A 17,970-nucleotide genomic window follows, 5' to 3' on the forward strand; every position below is an offset into this window, starting at 1 on the left:
TGGAACACAACGGACAAAGACAGCCAGAGACATGCAAGCATGGACTGTCATCAGTGCACAGCTGACCATTAGCTTTAAGAAATCACACATATTCCCTGCCAAAAAGGTGTGACTAATCCTTATTTTACGGTGGAAATATATTCCTTAGTTCCCAGAGAAATATCTGCCTACTGTAACAGAAGTATATACACAGAGTGGTGAAAAGTGAAAGGAAAAACCTGCATAAATGAGTGGAGAGACTCACTGGTCTCACTGAATGGTTTGATGAGGATGAAAATGATGATGTGCCAGGAAAAAAAACTAAACTCAAAACAGTCAAATTTAAAGAAATCTAAATTTCTAAAAATCTCAAAATGGGTATTATTATAAAAGCTCAACGGGGTATTTTTCATGTTTAGAATCACAGATTCGTTATTAAGGATAAGATACCACTCCAACCCCAAGATCATTGTTTTAGGAGAAGAAGTCTGTAATACTTTGATTTGTCAATGCACTCTTTTGCATGTGAATTAAAGTTAACCATACCTTATTAAAAACTAATAGAAAAATTGAAAATATAACAGCACTAGTGGTGGAATGATACTAAGTACATTTAGTCAAGCAGTGTGCTTAAGGACAATTTTGAGGTACATTTTCTGCCACTTTATACTTTTACTGCAATACGTTTTGATGGAAATATTGTACTTTTTTACTCTGCTACATTTATCTGACATCATTAAGATTTAACTAAGGAAGACTATTTGACTCTCATGAAGACACACTAGTGTTAAAATGTTAGTCCGTTTGCACAGTTAAAGGCTGTCAGTGACTTGGTATGCTCCAGTCCCTGTTGTTCTTTGAAAATCATAATTAGTTTATAAAATAAGATAAATATGTAATAAGATAAAATAATAAGAAGAATAAGATAAAATGCTATGTACATATTAATTCATCAGTAATAATAATCCAATAATACACATTCTGCATAATATAACTTTACTTTTGATACTTTAAGTGCATGTTACTGATACTTCTGTATTAGGCGAAATTTTGAATACAGGACTTTTACTTGGAACAGTATTTTTATACTGTGGTATTGCTACTTTTACTTAAATGACAATCTAAATAAATTAATAATTACTCCACCGCTGCACAATACTAAAGTGGCTCCAACGTTGGTGTACATTATGTGTGGTGATGCCCAAAATGATTGATATTGAATAAAATGTCTGCTTTCAAAGCTCATGACATACTGTATTAAGCCTAATTTTAGAATTCATAAATGCAATCACCTGATTAATGCACTCTGATGAACATGAAACTTTCTTCATAAATGTGGCACACTACTTAACAGGCAACAGAAGAGAGTGCAGTGAAAGAGAGGGAGAAGAGTCTGTATTATGCACCTCTGCATTATTTTTACCATCTGCCCTTCACAGAGCAGCACACAGGGCTGCAGGTCCACCCAATTTCTCCTTACAACACATTTTCAATCAAGCTAAGAAGTGAAATAAATCCACTGCTTCTATATTAAAAACCCAATTATTCAACTTTATTAACATCAAGGTTTTCAAGACATTTTTCTCTGCTTTTTATTAACAAATAGAAAACAGATCATGTATACAACAGATAGGACCCCTACAGCATGACTCCATGAAGTAAATCCTTTACATCACCCAAAACCACTATACCTTCTCACCTCGTCCAGTGAAAACCACAGAGATCCACCACTGCACATTAGTTAGAAGTCTGTCTGTCTGCAACACAGTGATAAAGTAGTTGAGCTGTAATATATCACGATTGGGGTTCCAGTGTATCTGCTTGTATGTCCTGTCTATGTAAAGCCATGTATTTGCAAATAGAAAGGTGCAGTTCATAAGATGAGCAGGAGAGTCAGAATGTTTGGGGATCACTCAGTCACCTCCCTGTATGATGTCAGAGCCTCGTTGGCTGCAGTTTACTGTATGTGGTTCTGATGGAATACAGCACTGTCCTGTCTGTCCATAGTCAGTTTGCTTGACCACAACTGGGCTGCAGCTGGGCTACTTTTGTATCAACACAATGACCAGAACTTTTGTGAAATGAGTATTAACATCAAAATCCTGATCCCAAGTCAAAAGAAGTTAAGCACAACATTTTCAGTTCAAGTGGAGCTAACGTTAAGTAACGACCAAACCCCTGACCTTAAGATCTGGTTGACTGACTCAGGGTAAGTGAGAAAATATGTTTTTGTGATTTGGGTGAACGGACTCCTCAAGGAACTTAGTCGTACGTTCTGATTTTTCTATAGCACTAAATGATGCCCCCAAATCTCAAAATGTCCTCCCAGCGAAACAGACTTCTGTCCATCACATCTTTATTCTATGGTATATATTGCCAACAAATCCCATGAAAAGACCAAGCCAGTTCTAACAGTTGTTAGTAGATCAATTGTAGTAGACTGTGTGTGTATCAAAGCCTGATATATCTTATTCCTCTGTGCCATAAAACTCTGTTGTTGTCCAAAAACTATTAAAAACACGTCAGTGAGTCACACTGTTGCACTGGTTGACATGTTTCTTCATTACCATGAACACACACACTGTAGTTTATTTTGATTCAATCCCACACACACCGTCCTGCTGCCAGAAACACTAACTAGAGCATTAAATGTGGAGTCATCCGCGGCTGAAAATAGTCCCCAGCCTGTTTGAGTAATGGTTGATAAAAACTAGAGTGAAAACTACAGTAAAGAAACAAAAACGGCAACTACTTATTTGTGAGGCATTTTTAAGACTCGGGTCTTCAGTAGGAACCAAGAGCCACAGACACAGTAGAGAAATTTGGAAGTATTGACAGATAGACTTACACTTTGATGGCTCTTTGATGGTCTTTTATGGTATTTGATGACAATAAGAAAAATGTATAATAAACCTGGCCTAATTTGTTCAACATTGAGCCTTGGTCTAGTACTCTCAACAGAATATTGGTGTCAAATAGATTTATTTTCTTTTTTCATGCACAGAGCATGCAATTTGATGTTGTCGCACTTATTTCACAAAATTTCTCAAGAACAGGCTGTCTGTGTTTAGTCTACCTGAGTCCACTTTAAGAAGGGATATGAAAACTATTGTGCAGCTCTCGCAGTAACCACAACCTTTCTTCTTTTTTTGTTGAAAGTCTCCAGATTTCTGAGGGCTTTGAGAAAATGAATCGACAGTTATGAACAAGAAACTGTACATGGTAGCACTTGTTTGGTTGTGAGTTGTCTTTGTACGTTTATAGCCGTAGGTTTATAGTTCACACACTTGATCTGTTTATTTGATCTGTTTGGTAGATGTCATCATTCTGCTAGATGTCAAGACAGGAAGCCAAAACCCACATTTCCCCTAAATAAGACCAACTGAGTAATGATAACATTAGAATATCATATCTATGGTACAAAATAAAATTATTAGCAGCTGTGAGTATACGCTCTCCAGTATTAATAACTCGGAGCATGTTGAAAATACATGTCCTTTGTGCTAATAAAAAAGATAAGCAAATAAAAAAGACCCATTAAGACATAAAATAAACAATGTAAGTGATTACAAAATAAACTCTAAATATTCATAACAACATAGTAATGATTAATATAAATGAAAATAGCAGAAAAATAGTTTTTGCTATTAGGAGGAGGCGGAAACTGGGGAGTGATGGGAGTATTCAGTCAAGAATCAGAATGAGACATGACTACAAGTCTTTCAGGGTTGGTTTTTGGGAGGTTATGGTGTCTGTGGCAGAGTCATGGCACCGGTCCAGGAGGACGTTGTCTTGGTCTCCTCTCCTCCTTCCCCTCGTCTCCCCTGTTTCCTCCTGTGGTCACTCTTTCATCAGTCCTCCTCGTAGCCTCCTCATCAGGTTGTAGGGACTGATGGAGCTGAGTGGATATGGCTCAGAGGAGACACCAAACTCTTCTGAGGGTGTCTTCTGGGCGGGGTTATGTTGCATAGTGATCAAAGCTTCCCAGGTACTCCAGAGCTGCCCGGTAGCACAGTTGGTACTGGTCCTGTTGACAAAAAACATTGTGACTCTAGTCAATCTGGAAGTAGTCAGCCAGAACGATAGCAGTGATAAATAAAGAATGAACAGTATTGAGATATTTCAGGACTAATGCTTTTGCAGGGCTATAGCAGCTGATAATGTAAAAAATGTTGCATACTATTATAACCCACTGTAAGAAAGCAGTGGTATAATGTCATTTACTACAGTACTCTGCTTGGGCATAATTTTGAGTATTACTACTTTATACTTCTATTCCACTACATTCATCTGGTTACTTTGCAGATTAAGATTCTACATACAAAACATATATGATCATTACAACATTATAATACTGCTTATACAGTAATACTAGTGATAATAGTCTGTTGACTCACATGCACTAACAGGCACGTGCAGCCGGTGCAGCTACCAAAACAAAGAACACAGTAGCTGGGATAACAACACACACAGAGGGAGTGTGACTTCATTCACTGCTCAGGTCGCTATTACTCCACTATATCTTTACATAGCAAATAGTTGTTTGCTGACATCCAGTGAGACTCATGTCATTTGTTGGACCTTTAACTTTCTGTCTATACTGGAAGTGTGTGGTGTGTAATATGACTTTTTCTGCTTGTAATCACCTTGTACCTGCATTGATTGAATATGAGAGCAGATTGACAACAGAACGTACAGTGTGAAGGACTGACATGATGAGAGACAGCAGTCTGACAAACATCGAGCTCTATTAATACAGCAGCGCTAATTAGATCAGTTCTCTCATACAGCTCTGTAATCAGCTGCTCATATTACTGTTATAATATGCTGACTACTCACAATGTGTTGTGTTTATAACAATATGATATCATAACCTAAGTTGTCTGAGTGTGGCTGTTTAAAATGTGAAGGCTCATCAATGTGTAACAAGCTGATTATTCTATATTATAGTATTGATAAAATATATATTATATATGACATATTTGGGTTAAAAGTTTGAATTCATGTTGATAAATCAGCTTCCAGACCAACAAAGCAAAAATTACTTTCTTTAGTGATTATTAGTAAAGACTGTAAATAGTGTTAATAACGCCATAACCTGCATCATCTGATCAGTTCAACATCAGAGCTCTTGAAATATGTCACCATAGAAACATGGAGATGCTGCATCACAAAGTCAGCTAGCAGAGCCAATCACAAGCTGGTTGTAAGCTAGTTAACGCTGAATGTAATTTTGCTCTGAAGATGGTCTTCAATCTGATATCTGTTGTGGTTACAGTGGTGTCAGGCTGTGTGACCTCCTCAAAATGTAGATGTGTGTTCCCAGTTTTGTGAAATGTATAGCAGGCTGTGTGAACCCATAACCCAAAACAGGAAATGAAACAAAACAATGGGCATATGCTCAATATTGTAAATCAAAAAGTAACTTCTAATAATCAGATGTTATCTGGTTGATTAGGTTAAATAACTGGCATGGAGATCCCAGTACTCCATCATGTTCCTCATGCAGTCCAGCAGCAGAGTATCATACCTCTGTCTGCACCATGGCCGGCCTCTGAGTTCGGAGCGTCTTGATGGTCTGGAAGAGGTCGACCACCCCCTCATATCTCATCCTCTCCAGGACGATGCTCAGGGTGATGAACACACCGGTCCGCCCAACACCAGCACTGGTGGACACACATTATTAGATTCTCATTCCAAATCACCAGGGGCCTCGTTTATAACTGTTGCGTCCGCACAAAACGGGGCTTCAAAGAGGCATGTACTGCTTCCCATGAAAAAGTTAGGATTTATAAAAACAAATTTACATACAAACATCAGACAGAAAATTGGAAAATTGAAATTGGCGATGCAGATGGTGAGGTGGTGAATTGAAGCCAGATTGTACAATGATTCCTCAAACACATTTGATTTCATTTAATATCAAAAATTAATTATGGATCCACTTTATCATAAACATTCAAACCAGCAGTGCTACATGTGTTTGTGCCTGTAGTGACTTCCATTAGCACCTTTCAAATTTAAAAGATATAGGCCAACTCAAATCTTAACCAATTCAACCATTTATATTTATTATTGAAACACTTAATGCAATTCACTGTCTCGCCATCACATTCCCCACCCCCAGAGAACAGCAGAGAGGGCCCGGCTGTCTGCTGCTCACACAGCTGCTGAAATACCAGGATGATGTCAGGATGTGTCAGGTGGCAGGAGTCTGGAAAGTCTGGCTTGCTTTTCCCTGATATTAAATGTGAACATATTGATTCCTTTTCACCTCAACCACATTAACTAACTTATGAAATGATCATCATCAGTTGTAGAAATCCAAGATGACATCAAATATCTTTAAAGAATTGCAGAACAGAGCGCTAATAGATTTTTAACACAATCTTTCAACACAGTGCATATATTACCAAGAACGATTTTAATTAGTTCTCATATAGTTTTGTGTGTAAAATCACTGCAGTGAACATGACTGTGCTGTCAGGTGCACAGAGTGTACTGGAAACACTGCGTTGGCTGCTACACACGCTCTGCCTTCTCCAGTCACCTCACCGGCACATCTTCACCACCTGCACTCATATATGGACTGTACAAATTAGAGAAACACCTGCATGCTGGATTTTGGAGATAAATAAAGTGTTTGTTGTTTTTTTTAGATATTGAGGGTGTGTGCGTATCTATATAGATGTTTAACAAATACCAAACGGTGAGCTTCGTTGTCTCTGTGCCACCATCAGTCCATCCCCTGACACTGTCCAGCAACGGGCTTGTTGCCACATCTTCACTTTGTTTAATTTCGTGAACTGTTTCATTCGTTGCACCAACTGCATTAACAGCAGCTGCAGCCTCTCATGCTTTCTTCTGTCTCTTGCTTTTGCATTGACCATATATGGTTCATTATGGGTGTGAAAGGGGTGGATATGAGGTCCGTCCACGTGTGCACATTTTCAGGTTGATTGTGATTCATACAGGGAGAAAATATGCACAGTCATGCATGCACACAGTTTTATAAATCTTTTTTGGCACACGCCATTTTCAGCTTTTGTGCACATACACTTGATCCTACACATTGTTTTATAAAGGAGGCCCCTGGTTCATCACACACATACGCATCTGAAGGAAAAATCTGGCCAACATGCCAGAAAACAGAAACATGACAGCCAAAAACATGTTAGGATTAAAATCAGAAGTGGTAGAAAATCTCCTAAAGATCTTAACAAGCCAACTCAGATTTCTGTAAGTATATTTGTCCATTATGTCAAATGTTATTCTGATTATTCTATTGAAATGAAGTTAGGAGGCATAGATCACTGCAGTACTGTTTAAAAGAGTAAACATGTAATCTGCACCAATCACAGGATAGACCTCAAAACACGAGGGATTATGGGAATAAGGACACGGATGTTGAATAGTCAGCAGTTCCTCATATATCAGACAGACAAATATTTCTTCAAACACCCCATTATCTATACAACAATAGCAAAAACAGTTAATTAGTATATTAATCAAGTTGGAAAATACAGTGATAAAAAATAAATATTTATAACAGAAAACACAGGTAAGCCTAATATCCACTGATAGAATTAAAGGGACTGAATTATGATTTAGGGTTAAATCTTTGCCCAAAAAACATGGGTTCAAGTGCCTTCCTCATTAGGACCAAGCTTTGGTCCCCATGAGGACTACTGGTCCACACACACACACACACACACACACATACACACACACACACACACACACACAGTTACCTGCAGTGCACAGTGATTGGTCCATCTTGTCCAAATTGCTCCTTAGTTTTATGGACTTGGCCGATGAAGTCAATGAATCCCTCCCCAGTTTTTGGCACTCCTTGCTCTGGCCAGTCAGTGAACTGGAACTGCCTGATGGTCCTCGACTGACCGTCCTGTGGGACACACAGTCACATGGAGACACATACTGTAAGTAACACACACAATCCACAGCCCACTCCTGTTAGATGTAGCATAGACAAGCATTGCAAGTAGTAAGGTTCTACTGTAATGACTATTACTTGTTCCTGTAAGTCTGAGTATCAGTGGTCCAACTTCAGGAGTGATCATTTGCATAATAGTCTTGTGAGTTTCCTCTATTTTTATTCTTCCTCAAAAAAAACCCCCCCTTTTTTTAAATTTGGAAAATAGTCACATATATATGAATACAGCAGGCAACATTTCCCATCATTATCTCTCTTTTCAATTTAAAGAAATGCAAATGTTCAAACTCAAATGGAAAGAAAAGAAAAATAATGCTGCATACACATATTCATATTTACCTGTGTTGTTTCTTACTACCTTTAACTTATAAAGAAATAACTTTGTACTTAGTAGAACTCTTCTCATTTAATTCAAATCTGCCATAAACCCACAAAGTCAATCCAAGCTTTCAAATGTGACCTGATCAAGTCTTAAAAAATGAACATTCAGTTTCTATTTGCATCTACGTCTGTATAAATTAATTTTTACTCGCAAATATTATAGTGTTACATGTATTTTCTTACAATGTCTCTTACAAAACAGAACTCGTTTGTTCATTTTTTACTCACATTTCTCTCAGAGTTTTATGTCTTATATCAATATGCTGTGAACAGGATGTATCATTCTCTTGGTATTTTTCTAGTGTGCTGGGGTTACACAAAAAACTTTAAAAAGCTTGTTTTAATTTTTACCATTATTCCAATTATAAGGCACAGATGACTTCTGAATTTGAAAAGATTTTTGATGGATTTCTAAAAGACTTGTTCTTGTTCTTGTGCAGATCTGTGGTAGACTTTAGACAGTCTCTGGTTGGCTAACAGACTGTAGACTGTATTTCATGAACCAATGGCTCTTCTTGCAAAGCCCCCACACACATGATAAGCGCACATAGTGGCAGATTTTGGGTATAAATTTGTGCAGTGATGCATACTGTACATCATCAACAGATGTAGCAGACCTGGTCTCAGTCATGACCAGTCAAATCACCTCTTCTTCTTTCCAAGCAGTCATCTCTGTAGCCTGTGTAGGCAGTGCACATTCCAAACCCTCCCACTTACTGTAGGTGCAGTGAATTTCAAAGTCATCAAAATACTGAACAGGCACAAGCACAGAAAAAGAAACCTGTGCATGCGATGAAAAAGCCACTCTGCCAGTGCAAACACACTCTGTTACAAAAATAGAGCCCTAAGTGGCCCTGATGTCCTTTCCAATTAAACCGAGCTGAGCTGCAGCCATCTTCCCTCTGCTGCCTCACGCAACAACAGCAAAACTTCACTGAGGAGAACCTACCCTGGCGTCTGTCACTTTGAACTCTCTCAGGATGTACTGAGGCATGTTGTACTCAGCCATGGGGTCCACAACAAAGTACTGGTAGCGTGCAGAGCGCTCGGCAGGCCAGTACTGATGGCACTTTTCCTAAAGAATGGACAGAAGACATATATCACAATGTGTGGTGCATCTTTTTTGTATTTTCTCAGGGATAGCATTTGGAGACTAATATAAAACCACTATACTTTAAAGTGGGTAATCATGTCATTGTGCTAATTGGCAGTTACTTAAGGGACAAGTGGTCCCTCTGTGTTTAGTAAAGGCAGGGCCTGTGTCCAGAAAACAGCCAGTACTCCTATGTCTGCATACCACCTGGCTCCAGGGTTTGTAAGCCAATTAGTTTGTGGTAAATTGACTAAACTTTATCTTCAAATATGCACCCTTTCAGCACTATCTAAATGAAATTAGATTGTGCTTATTTAAATCTACATTTTGACAAAGAGCCCCTCTAACGAGGGGCCCCATTAATAATGCACAGTGATAGTACACAGTGAACCTGGGGTCCCAGGGCAATGGCCCACTTTCATGACATGAAAGTAGTACAACTAAAAATATACTTGACTACACATGCTATTAAATTATAATTAACTGTATTCAAATACACTTTTTGTGCTTAAGATAGACATCGAACAATAACAATTTACTTAAATGACACTTTCAGGTATGGTATTGATACATTTTAAGTATATTGAACTAATATTTCTGTTATTACATGTACATCAAAAGTTGTCGAAAAGATATTGGGTGATATTTAAGTTCATGCAAAGTGCATGCTAAAAAACATCAACAATATATATGTATGTGTATATATATATATATATATATATATATATATATATATATATATATATATACACACACAATGTAAAAAATGTAGTTAACATACTTAACATACAATTTAATGTAAAAATAGCACACTGAAGTGCATTTAGTATAGTCAAATATATGTTAAGTGGTATTAATTATATATTGTCTCTACATTTACTATCAAGTATTAAAATAGTATCAATAATAGCACATTTCATGTACATTAATCATGAGTTAACCACTCAACTACTAAAAATAAGTATAATCTAGCATTGTTGTAGAGAAGACCCTTTTAAATGACAGATTAAACAAACTGTAGACACATTTCACATCCCCTCAAACATAAAATAATAATGCTTAAATATGGTACAAAGAAAGTGAAAGTCTAATTATTTTAATTATCTAAATTATAATTATTCTTATTTTTATTAGAGGTGTGATGCATCTAAAACCAGAATATCATATATGATCTTTAGGCCTAAGGCCCTACAATTTGATGTAATATAACAGGACATGACATGAGGCATGGTGTATTACCCGTCCCATCTCGCGGAGTTTGGTGAGCATGACTACGATGGTGGAGTTGTGTTCCCACAACATTCTCCAGAAGTCCTCTGTGGTCTCAGCTAACGGGCCCTGGGTGGCCATGTATGCTTTCTGCTGCCTGCAAATTGGAACAGAGACACGGCTGTGTTTACTCCTCAGGGTCCTGGCAGCAGCACTCTAATTTAGTTTCCTTTTCAACTTTCCTCCTCTTCAGCCCTAACTGTGCTTCTTGAGCTGAATTTCATTTTCCTGTAATAAAAGTATATGTGATGGCAGATAAATAATGATGCTGAGGTAAATAACAGGTGGGTAAATGATGACATACAGTCATGTTAATGACATCATAAATGGTAATCAAAAAGCTTTAACATACTGTTGTTTAGTTTGTTTAGTCTAGGTTGTGATTGGGTTAGTTTTGTTCATGGACGTGCATAGCTGGATGAACCTGCAGGGGGGGCCAAGGGCAAAAATAAGCTGAGGGCCCCTGTTGTCCCCCTCTCATCCCACACTTTGTCAGTGTTGCCACTGATTTGACTAAAACCTAATAACCCAATCAGAGCATCAAACATGCCCAGTCATAAAAAAGAAGATTTTCATTTAGGAGAGCAATTTTTCATTCATCTGACACATATCAAGGTAAGTGTAAATTCTTTTTACCAAGGGAAACCACCCAAATGCAAAGTAACCCAAATTATCACAAGCTTTTACCTGCACAATCAAAGAAAACAATCAAAGAAGACCATCCAATCTGGGAACATTGTATGCACTAGTGCACACAAATATCAATCAATACAATGAATGCGGTTAAAAACATACAGGATCTCAATTATGTTTCCCAGAGACTGCTGTGGCTGTACACTTCCTCTAGAATAACGTGGCACCTTTGCTGCTGTTTTGCAGATTTGTGAACATGCGCCATTTAAACACAATATCAACCAAAATAATGGATTAAAACTAGATTTTTACACAGCTATATTTGCCTACTTAATAAATGCAGTTATTACTGTCTTTTATCTATTATATGTCTTAATACTATTTAATAAAAGACTATTCCTATTACTATTTTTTCTCCTGTTTATTCTGTACAAATAAAATACAAAATACAAATAAACTTGCTCTGCCTTCCACAAAAAGCACACAAATAACACAGGAGCCTTTTATGGTCCTTATCATGTCGATTGATTATGTTCTTAAGTTTTTGCATACATAAATTGAAAATCAAAATAAATCTTAGAATAGAACCCTTTGAATTACTGTCATACATATTTACAGTATGTGAACCTGCAATAATATTGCAAAAATAAAACTTCAGTTCGTTCAGTTTAGCCAAACATCCCTTCATAGCTTCTAGTTCCAGGCAATGACATCTCACAACTGTTGAGTGAGCCTCTCAGGAGTTAAATATTTCATTTTAAACACCCACTTAAAGTAAATTTGGTGAGTCAGCTGTTGGTAATGTGTGCACTAATATTTAAATGGTTTTGCCTGAACACAGAACCTTTTTAACAGCACTGTTAAAATGACAGATGCCATCCCAGCTGCTCAGCCAGGCTCTGGGCAATCCACTGAAGTAGTTACAGGACAAAACCACTAGGGGGCAGTGTCGACACATGCAGCAGATGACTTTGGTAATTCTCATCAGCCGGTGTGAATGCAGCACACACACGTACACACACATTATTTATGATATCTGTACACACCAATGTTCTATCATTCGTGTGTGCCAGTGATGGCTGGAGGCGCTGTTGTTTTTGGTTCTGTGTCCGCCCCTGGTTTACCCCTGTGCAACAAGCACTGGAGTTATTATTTGAATACTTTATAATACAACAATCAAATATAAACTGAGGAGCTAAAGCTGCTGTGTTTTGTTGGAATTAGAGCAGGTGCTGCAGCCAGCATATCTGTAGAGTTTTTTGCCCTGGGTTTTGCCTCTTAGGCTAAATACAGGCTGTCCTACCTTGCTGCCTTGCTGGTGGAGGTTGTTCAGTCAGATGGATAAGATAGTAAAACACAGTACTCCTTGTAGTAAAGATTCAAATACAACTTTATCTATCATCTTTATCAAGGAAACTAAACATGATTTTAACGAAACATGAGTTTTTTTAAAAACTTCATTGTGTCCCCCCACTTCTGAAACCAAACCGACAGCTTGCATGTACCCCTCTTTGATTTAAAAGATAATTCTGGTTTATTACAATTTGGGTCTAATTTCCATAGTTTTGGCCATCATTTCTATCAGTAATGATAATGCTGTAATGTCAACATTAGTAAAAAGAATTCCATTGGGTCAAGAAACACTAGTAGTCAGATGATCAGACAGGTGGTAAACAAACCTCCAGGTTAGACAAACTCATTTGGAAGACAAATCAAATGTGAAACATCCACTTCTTGCTTCACCTTTGACCTACTGTACTTACTGTTGTGTGCACTCAAGTTTTCTGTGAAATTAGTATTACAGACATTTCAGGTGCACTCACGTTCAGTTTGACCTCCTAATAAAGTGGTTTAGATCATCTGGATAAACTGTTTAACTGTTTAAAACCTACTGATTAATTATGGGAATTCTATTCTATCTATCTATTCTATCATAACCTATAGAAACGATGGCCAAACCTGTAATTAACCAGTATCATCATTAAATATTCAGGCATGTGATTGGCAAAAGACAGCTGGCGGCTAAAGGGTGCTTGTACTTTGAGGGTCGCATGCGGAAAATAAACATAAATGTGCATTCTCACTTAATCTTGTAAAATACACCAAACAATGTGCACATAATTCCGCTGCCCCCCAATTCATTTATTTTTTTTCATGGATCTGCATGTTTCACATTGGTCACATTTTCCGGTCAGAAAATCTGGAATTCCAGATTAATCCAGAAAAATCCCTGAATATTAGACAAATTACAGCCAATCAACAGTTACACAGTTAATAGGCCCTTATAAAAGGAGTGCTACCAAAGGATAATGAGTGGTTTAAGCAGGGCTTCTGTTCTATTCTAATCTTCTCTAATGTACAGGTGATGATATACTGGTGTAAGCCTACTGTTTGAGTTTTTATCTTGCATCACCACAGAGAGGCACTGAGGAGAATGACTACAGCTGATATATCCAGAGGTCACTGGACACCTTCACTAATCATCATAATCATGTCTATCCCCCTCACCTTAATCTATCCTAATCCACTTTGTGCACTTTACAGACGGAGCTCAGAGAGAGCTGGAGCTCCCCTTATCTCAGTCCACTCTTAATTACTGCAACAGGAATTAGAGAAGAATTACAGGACACCCCTGCCTCCTTCCCCATCCTGCCTTAGGTGAAGGTGCCCAGGGGACTTCATTAGGTGCTGACAGCTGAGAACAAGATACACCCACCCTCTCTACAAGTAAAAACGGGAAGTCCTTATTCATTAGCCTCTGCTTTACTCTGCTAGTGCACTGAGAAGTATTTCCAATTAGTTTTTACATTTTCATAAAAGGTACTCTTCTCTGAGAGGCCTGTGATTGGCTGTTTATCTGACATACGACAGTATCAGTGCTGACGTCTAATATGTATGGTTGTTATATAGCTGTCACAATGGTTTGTTGACACATGCAAGAAGACACTCGCAAATGTAGAAAAAATGGAGGTGTGGATAAATAATGAAACCTTGCTTCACAGAGAGACAGACAGTCCAGGTTCTGTGCAATGTTAGCAATAGCTAGGTCTGTACTCTGATGTCATTACGTGTATTTGTATCTGTATTTACTGTGACTGATTTTTATGGCATTGCCAGTCCCACTGTTCATGTTGATTGATAGATTTAGAATATTGGTGTTATTCTACAGTATTCATCCGCTGCTGTGAATAGTCCCCAATAAATGCACTAGGAATCTATATACAAACTGACTGTGTGTAGCTTCCACTCTGTCACACAGAAGTGCCAGGTTTGGTCCCATCATGCCTTTATAGAGACCAAAACCAAAACCCATACTCACCAAATGTAGGCACTACACAGACATGGGGCTTTATTCAAGAGTGTGGTCTTTCAATTTGAGAGCATGATTAATTGATTTCACATTAAGATTTTCCCTCAAAACCCTGCTTTCACACTCAAATAGCCCCTGCTTGCGTGCAGATTGCTCTGCTACTGCTTAAATTGTACGCTTGCACTCAGATATATTGTAGCTAGCACAGATTTCCTGCTCCAGCTTTAGCCCTTCTCGCACTCAGGCTGCTTCTGTGTGCTCGTGAAACATCCGCTCTCAGATTTCTGCTCTGCTCTCAGATTTTTTTATGCAATAACCTTGTCAAAATAGGATGCCAGGTGTAGTGTTGACCAATGAAATGATCCCTGCCTTTTTTTTTCCTACCTGCATTCTGTGAAGACGCATCCCTACTCTGCCTCTGATTGGCTCTGACCCTGATATTTTTAGTCTAACCCTAACCATCTCATTCCTCATGCCTAAACCTAACATACCTAACCAACAGAAACAGCCTGAGTGTGAGGAGAAGGGCTGAAGCTGGAGTGAAGGAAATCTGTGCAAGCGACAATATACAAGCATACAGCCTGAGCAGAAGCAGAACAAATCTAAGTGCAAGCAGTGGCTATTTAAGTGCGAGGACAGGGTTTTGAGGGAAATAATTACAAAATCTGAACATGAAATCAATAAATCATGCTCTCAAATCCAAAGACCTCGCTCTTGAATAAAGACGGGAAAAAAGCCCCATACACATAAGTACTGGGCAGATGGATAAATGTCCAGAGATAATTGCTACAGGCTAACTCCAAGAAGAATCAAAAATTGTAATTTTTGCATTTCTGTTTGTGTACGGCTTAAAAAAACTAGATACAAGATGTTAATTAGTGAGCTGTAGAGGTGTTGATAGCTGTATTTTTGAACTTCAGCTAGAGTCAGGCTAGCTGCTTCCCCATTGCTTCTAGATTTATGCTAAGCTAGGCTAACTTACACAACATATGCTGAATCCAGCTGTGTGCTTAACACACAAAAATGAGATTGGTATCCAACATATTACTCTTAGAAACAAAGTGAGTAACGGTATTTACAAAATGTTGAACAATTCCTTTAAGGTTAATTGTCAGTCAGTAGGTTTGTGTAAATATCTGTAATTACTAAATTGGTTCGTAACGTAGTTTTCATTCATTAAACTATAATAAAAGTAAAAGTAAAAAGAAGAAATCATTTCTCTTTGTACAAAAGGATTGTCTGACATCTGTCTCCTGAGGGCCAATTGGGTTAAAAATCATCATAGAAATGTAACAGTTTATTTCTCTGGCTTGTCACCTATCTCAAACAAGATATCCATTTATAGGAAGAAAAAACGGAGGAAATTAACAGGGCTGTCAGTGAGACCAATTTGTTTTGACAAGTCACACAACAAAAGGATGGGAGGCAGTGAAAGGCTTGAGTCCATGTCAGCCTGTAATTTACTGCTGTCAGCTGCCAGAGAAAAGGTCCACCTCCACGCTCATTAGAGGTGCAGCTGTTGAGAAGCTCCTGGTTAGCACTACACTACCATCCTTAAACCAGAATTTTTTAATATTTTACTCTTCTCTTTACATGTCTATTTCTGCGATGAAATGATTTCCGAGGACTTGCCTGTATCCGTCGATGAAGCTGGCGTTGATGTAATCGGAGCCCTCCACCCCTCTGATTGGCTGCAGGCAGACGCGGGTGGACTCGAAAGGCATGATGTTCACCAGGCGGTTCTTGAATTTGTTACACTGCAGGTTGGCACTGATGAATCTTGAGGTATGTGCTTTAGAGTTGGCCAGTTTCTGCGGAGACAGTGAGGAGGACACCCGATCCTCAGCCCAGAGGTGACTGGTGTTGCAGCTTTATAACTACGCCCACCATCTCCACTGTCTGCCTCCAGTCCTTTAAAGTGCTAATATAACCAGTCTTAGTGGAGTGTGGTGTGTGAGCAAGGTTGTTAAAGGGCACAGGGAGCTAACATTCTTATTGATGCATGAAAATGATACACTTTGAGCTGATCCCCTTTGTTCTCTGACTTCAAATAACAGCCTGATGCCACACCATGTTAAAACTCATCCTGAAGACACTGAAAAGTCAAAACAAACCCACACACATTTGAAGTAGACAGGCTTGTGCCAATGTGTATCAAACCGATGAGAATAAAACTTTTGAATGCAACATCCCAATTGAGAGAGTGTTTTTTTTGTGTGAGTGTGTGTGGTGAGGGGGGGGGTGGGTTAGGGAGGGAGGGGGGAGCTTTGCTGACAGGCCCTAATGGGATTCCTCTGCACTGCAAGGGCAAGTGTCAATTTGAGAAGTGCTAGCAAAAGAATTTTGCAGTGAGCTGAGGATCAAAACCTAATTATGCTCTGTCCGGATTTACAGACGTCTTGCTTGCTTGAACAAGCAGCATAATTTGGGTCGCGTCATGGCCTCCCAAGACGGGACTGGTTAAATCACTGTGGTGTCGCTCAGTGTGCAGCGAGCAGCCGAGGAGAGTGGAGTGCTGCAGCTCATCCCGTGTAAAACCACCTAACCCAGTAGGACCTTATCTTTAGGCTGTCAGACATCCAGTTTGAACCGTCCCTCTTCTCCTTCATTCTATCACTCTCTCCCTCTGCATTTCCTGCCTTCTCCCTCTGCTTCCGCCTGTCATCTGAAGCTCAGAAGTTAAGTTCTCACTGCAGAATGCTTCTCCTCTAAGAAGGAATTCATCTGTGTTATACAGGCTGAGGATGAAAATCCTTCCTCTCATCCCGGCTCCCACTGTACAATACAGTTAAATGGGCACTCCCATTTAGTATTGCACTCTTTCATCAATTTGTGGGGCTTACAAGAGACAAATTACAGGTAATTAATTAATTACAGATTATTCCTGCTTATTACAATTTGCGTCTAATTTTCATAGTTTGGGTCCTCTTATCTATTGGTTATAATAACATTGTATTAATTATTAAATTAAATTTAAGAGGTTACTGAGATATGGAACTCTGTAATATCACTAAAAAGAACCTAAAAAGAAAGAACTGATGGGCCAAGACAGTCCAGCAGTCAGATAATCAGACAGGTTGGACAGAATAGAAAAATTTACAGTATTTGGAAGAAAAAATGAAGGTGAAGAGTAGAATTATTATCAAAACTGTACATAAACATCCATCACAGTTTACTATGGATGTGTTAAGAAAATTGAATACAGTATTCCAAGATGGCCCCCCATCCACACACATGAATGACAGGAAATTATTTATTGACATTACTCTACCAGACTTTTCAAATTTTGTTGGACTGAATTGACCAAATTCAGATTAGACAAAGGGTTATTTCTGGGTGCAACCCAACGTT

General features: G+C 38.5%; 1 protein-coding gene across 12 annotated transcripts in view; it reads right to left on the bottom strand.

Moving 5' to 3' along the window:
• Positions 1 to 2,540: 2,540 nt before the first annotated feature.
• The window catches only part of ptprfa (protein tyrosine phosphatase receptor type Fa), a 380,682-nt gene continuing 365,252 nt past the window's right edge, over positions 2,541 to 17,970 (bottom strand). For all 12 annotated transcript variants that reach the window (XM_042417112.1, XM_042417113.1, XM_042417103.1 and 9 more), the window contains 6 exons: positions 16,252 to 16,430; positions 10,647 to 10,773; positions 9,264 to 9,389; positions 7,731 to 7,885; positions 5,510 to 5,645; positions 2,541 to 4,006 (listed from right to left, as the gene is read on the bottom strand). In XM_042417112.1, coding sequence (XP_042273046.1) covers positions 3,938 to 4,006; positions 5,510 to 5,645; positions 7,731 to 7,885; positions 9,264 to 9,389; positions 10,647 to 10,773; positions 16,252 to 16,430 — 792 coding nt within the window. In that variant the 3' untranslated portion in view covers positions 2,541 to 3,937. The remainder of the gene's footprint in view (positions 4,007 to 5,509; positions 5,646 to 7,730; positions 7,886 to 9,263; positions 9,390 to 10,646; positions 10,774 to 16,251; positions 16,431 to 17,970) is intronic.

Source organism: Thunnus maccoyii, chromosome 7, assembly GCF_910596095.1.
Source record: "Thunnus maccoyii chromosome 7, fThuMac1.1, whole genome shotgun sequence".
NCBI classification, from domain to species: domain Eukaryota; kingdom Metazoa; phylum Chordata; class Actinopteri; order Scombriformes; family Scombridae; genus Thunnus; species Thunnus maccoyii.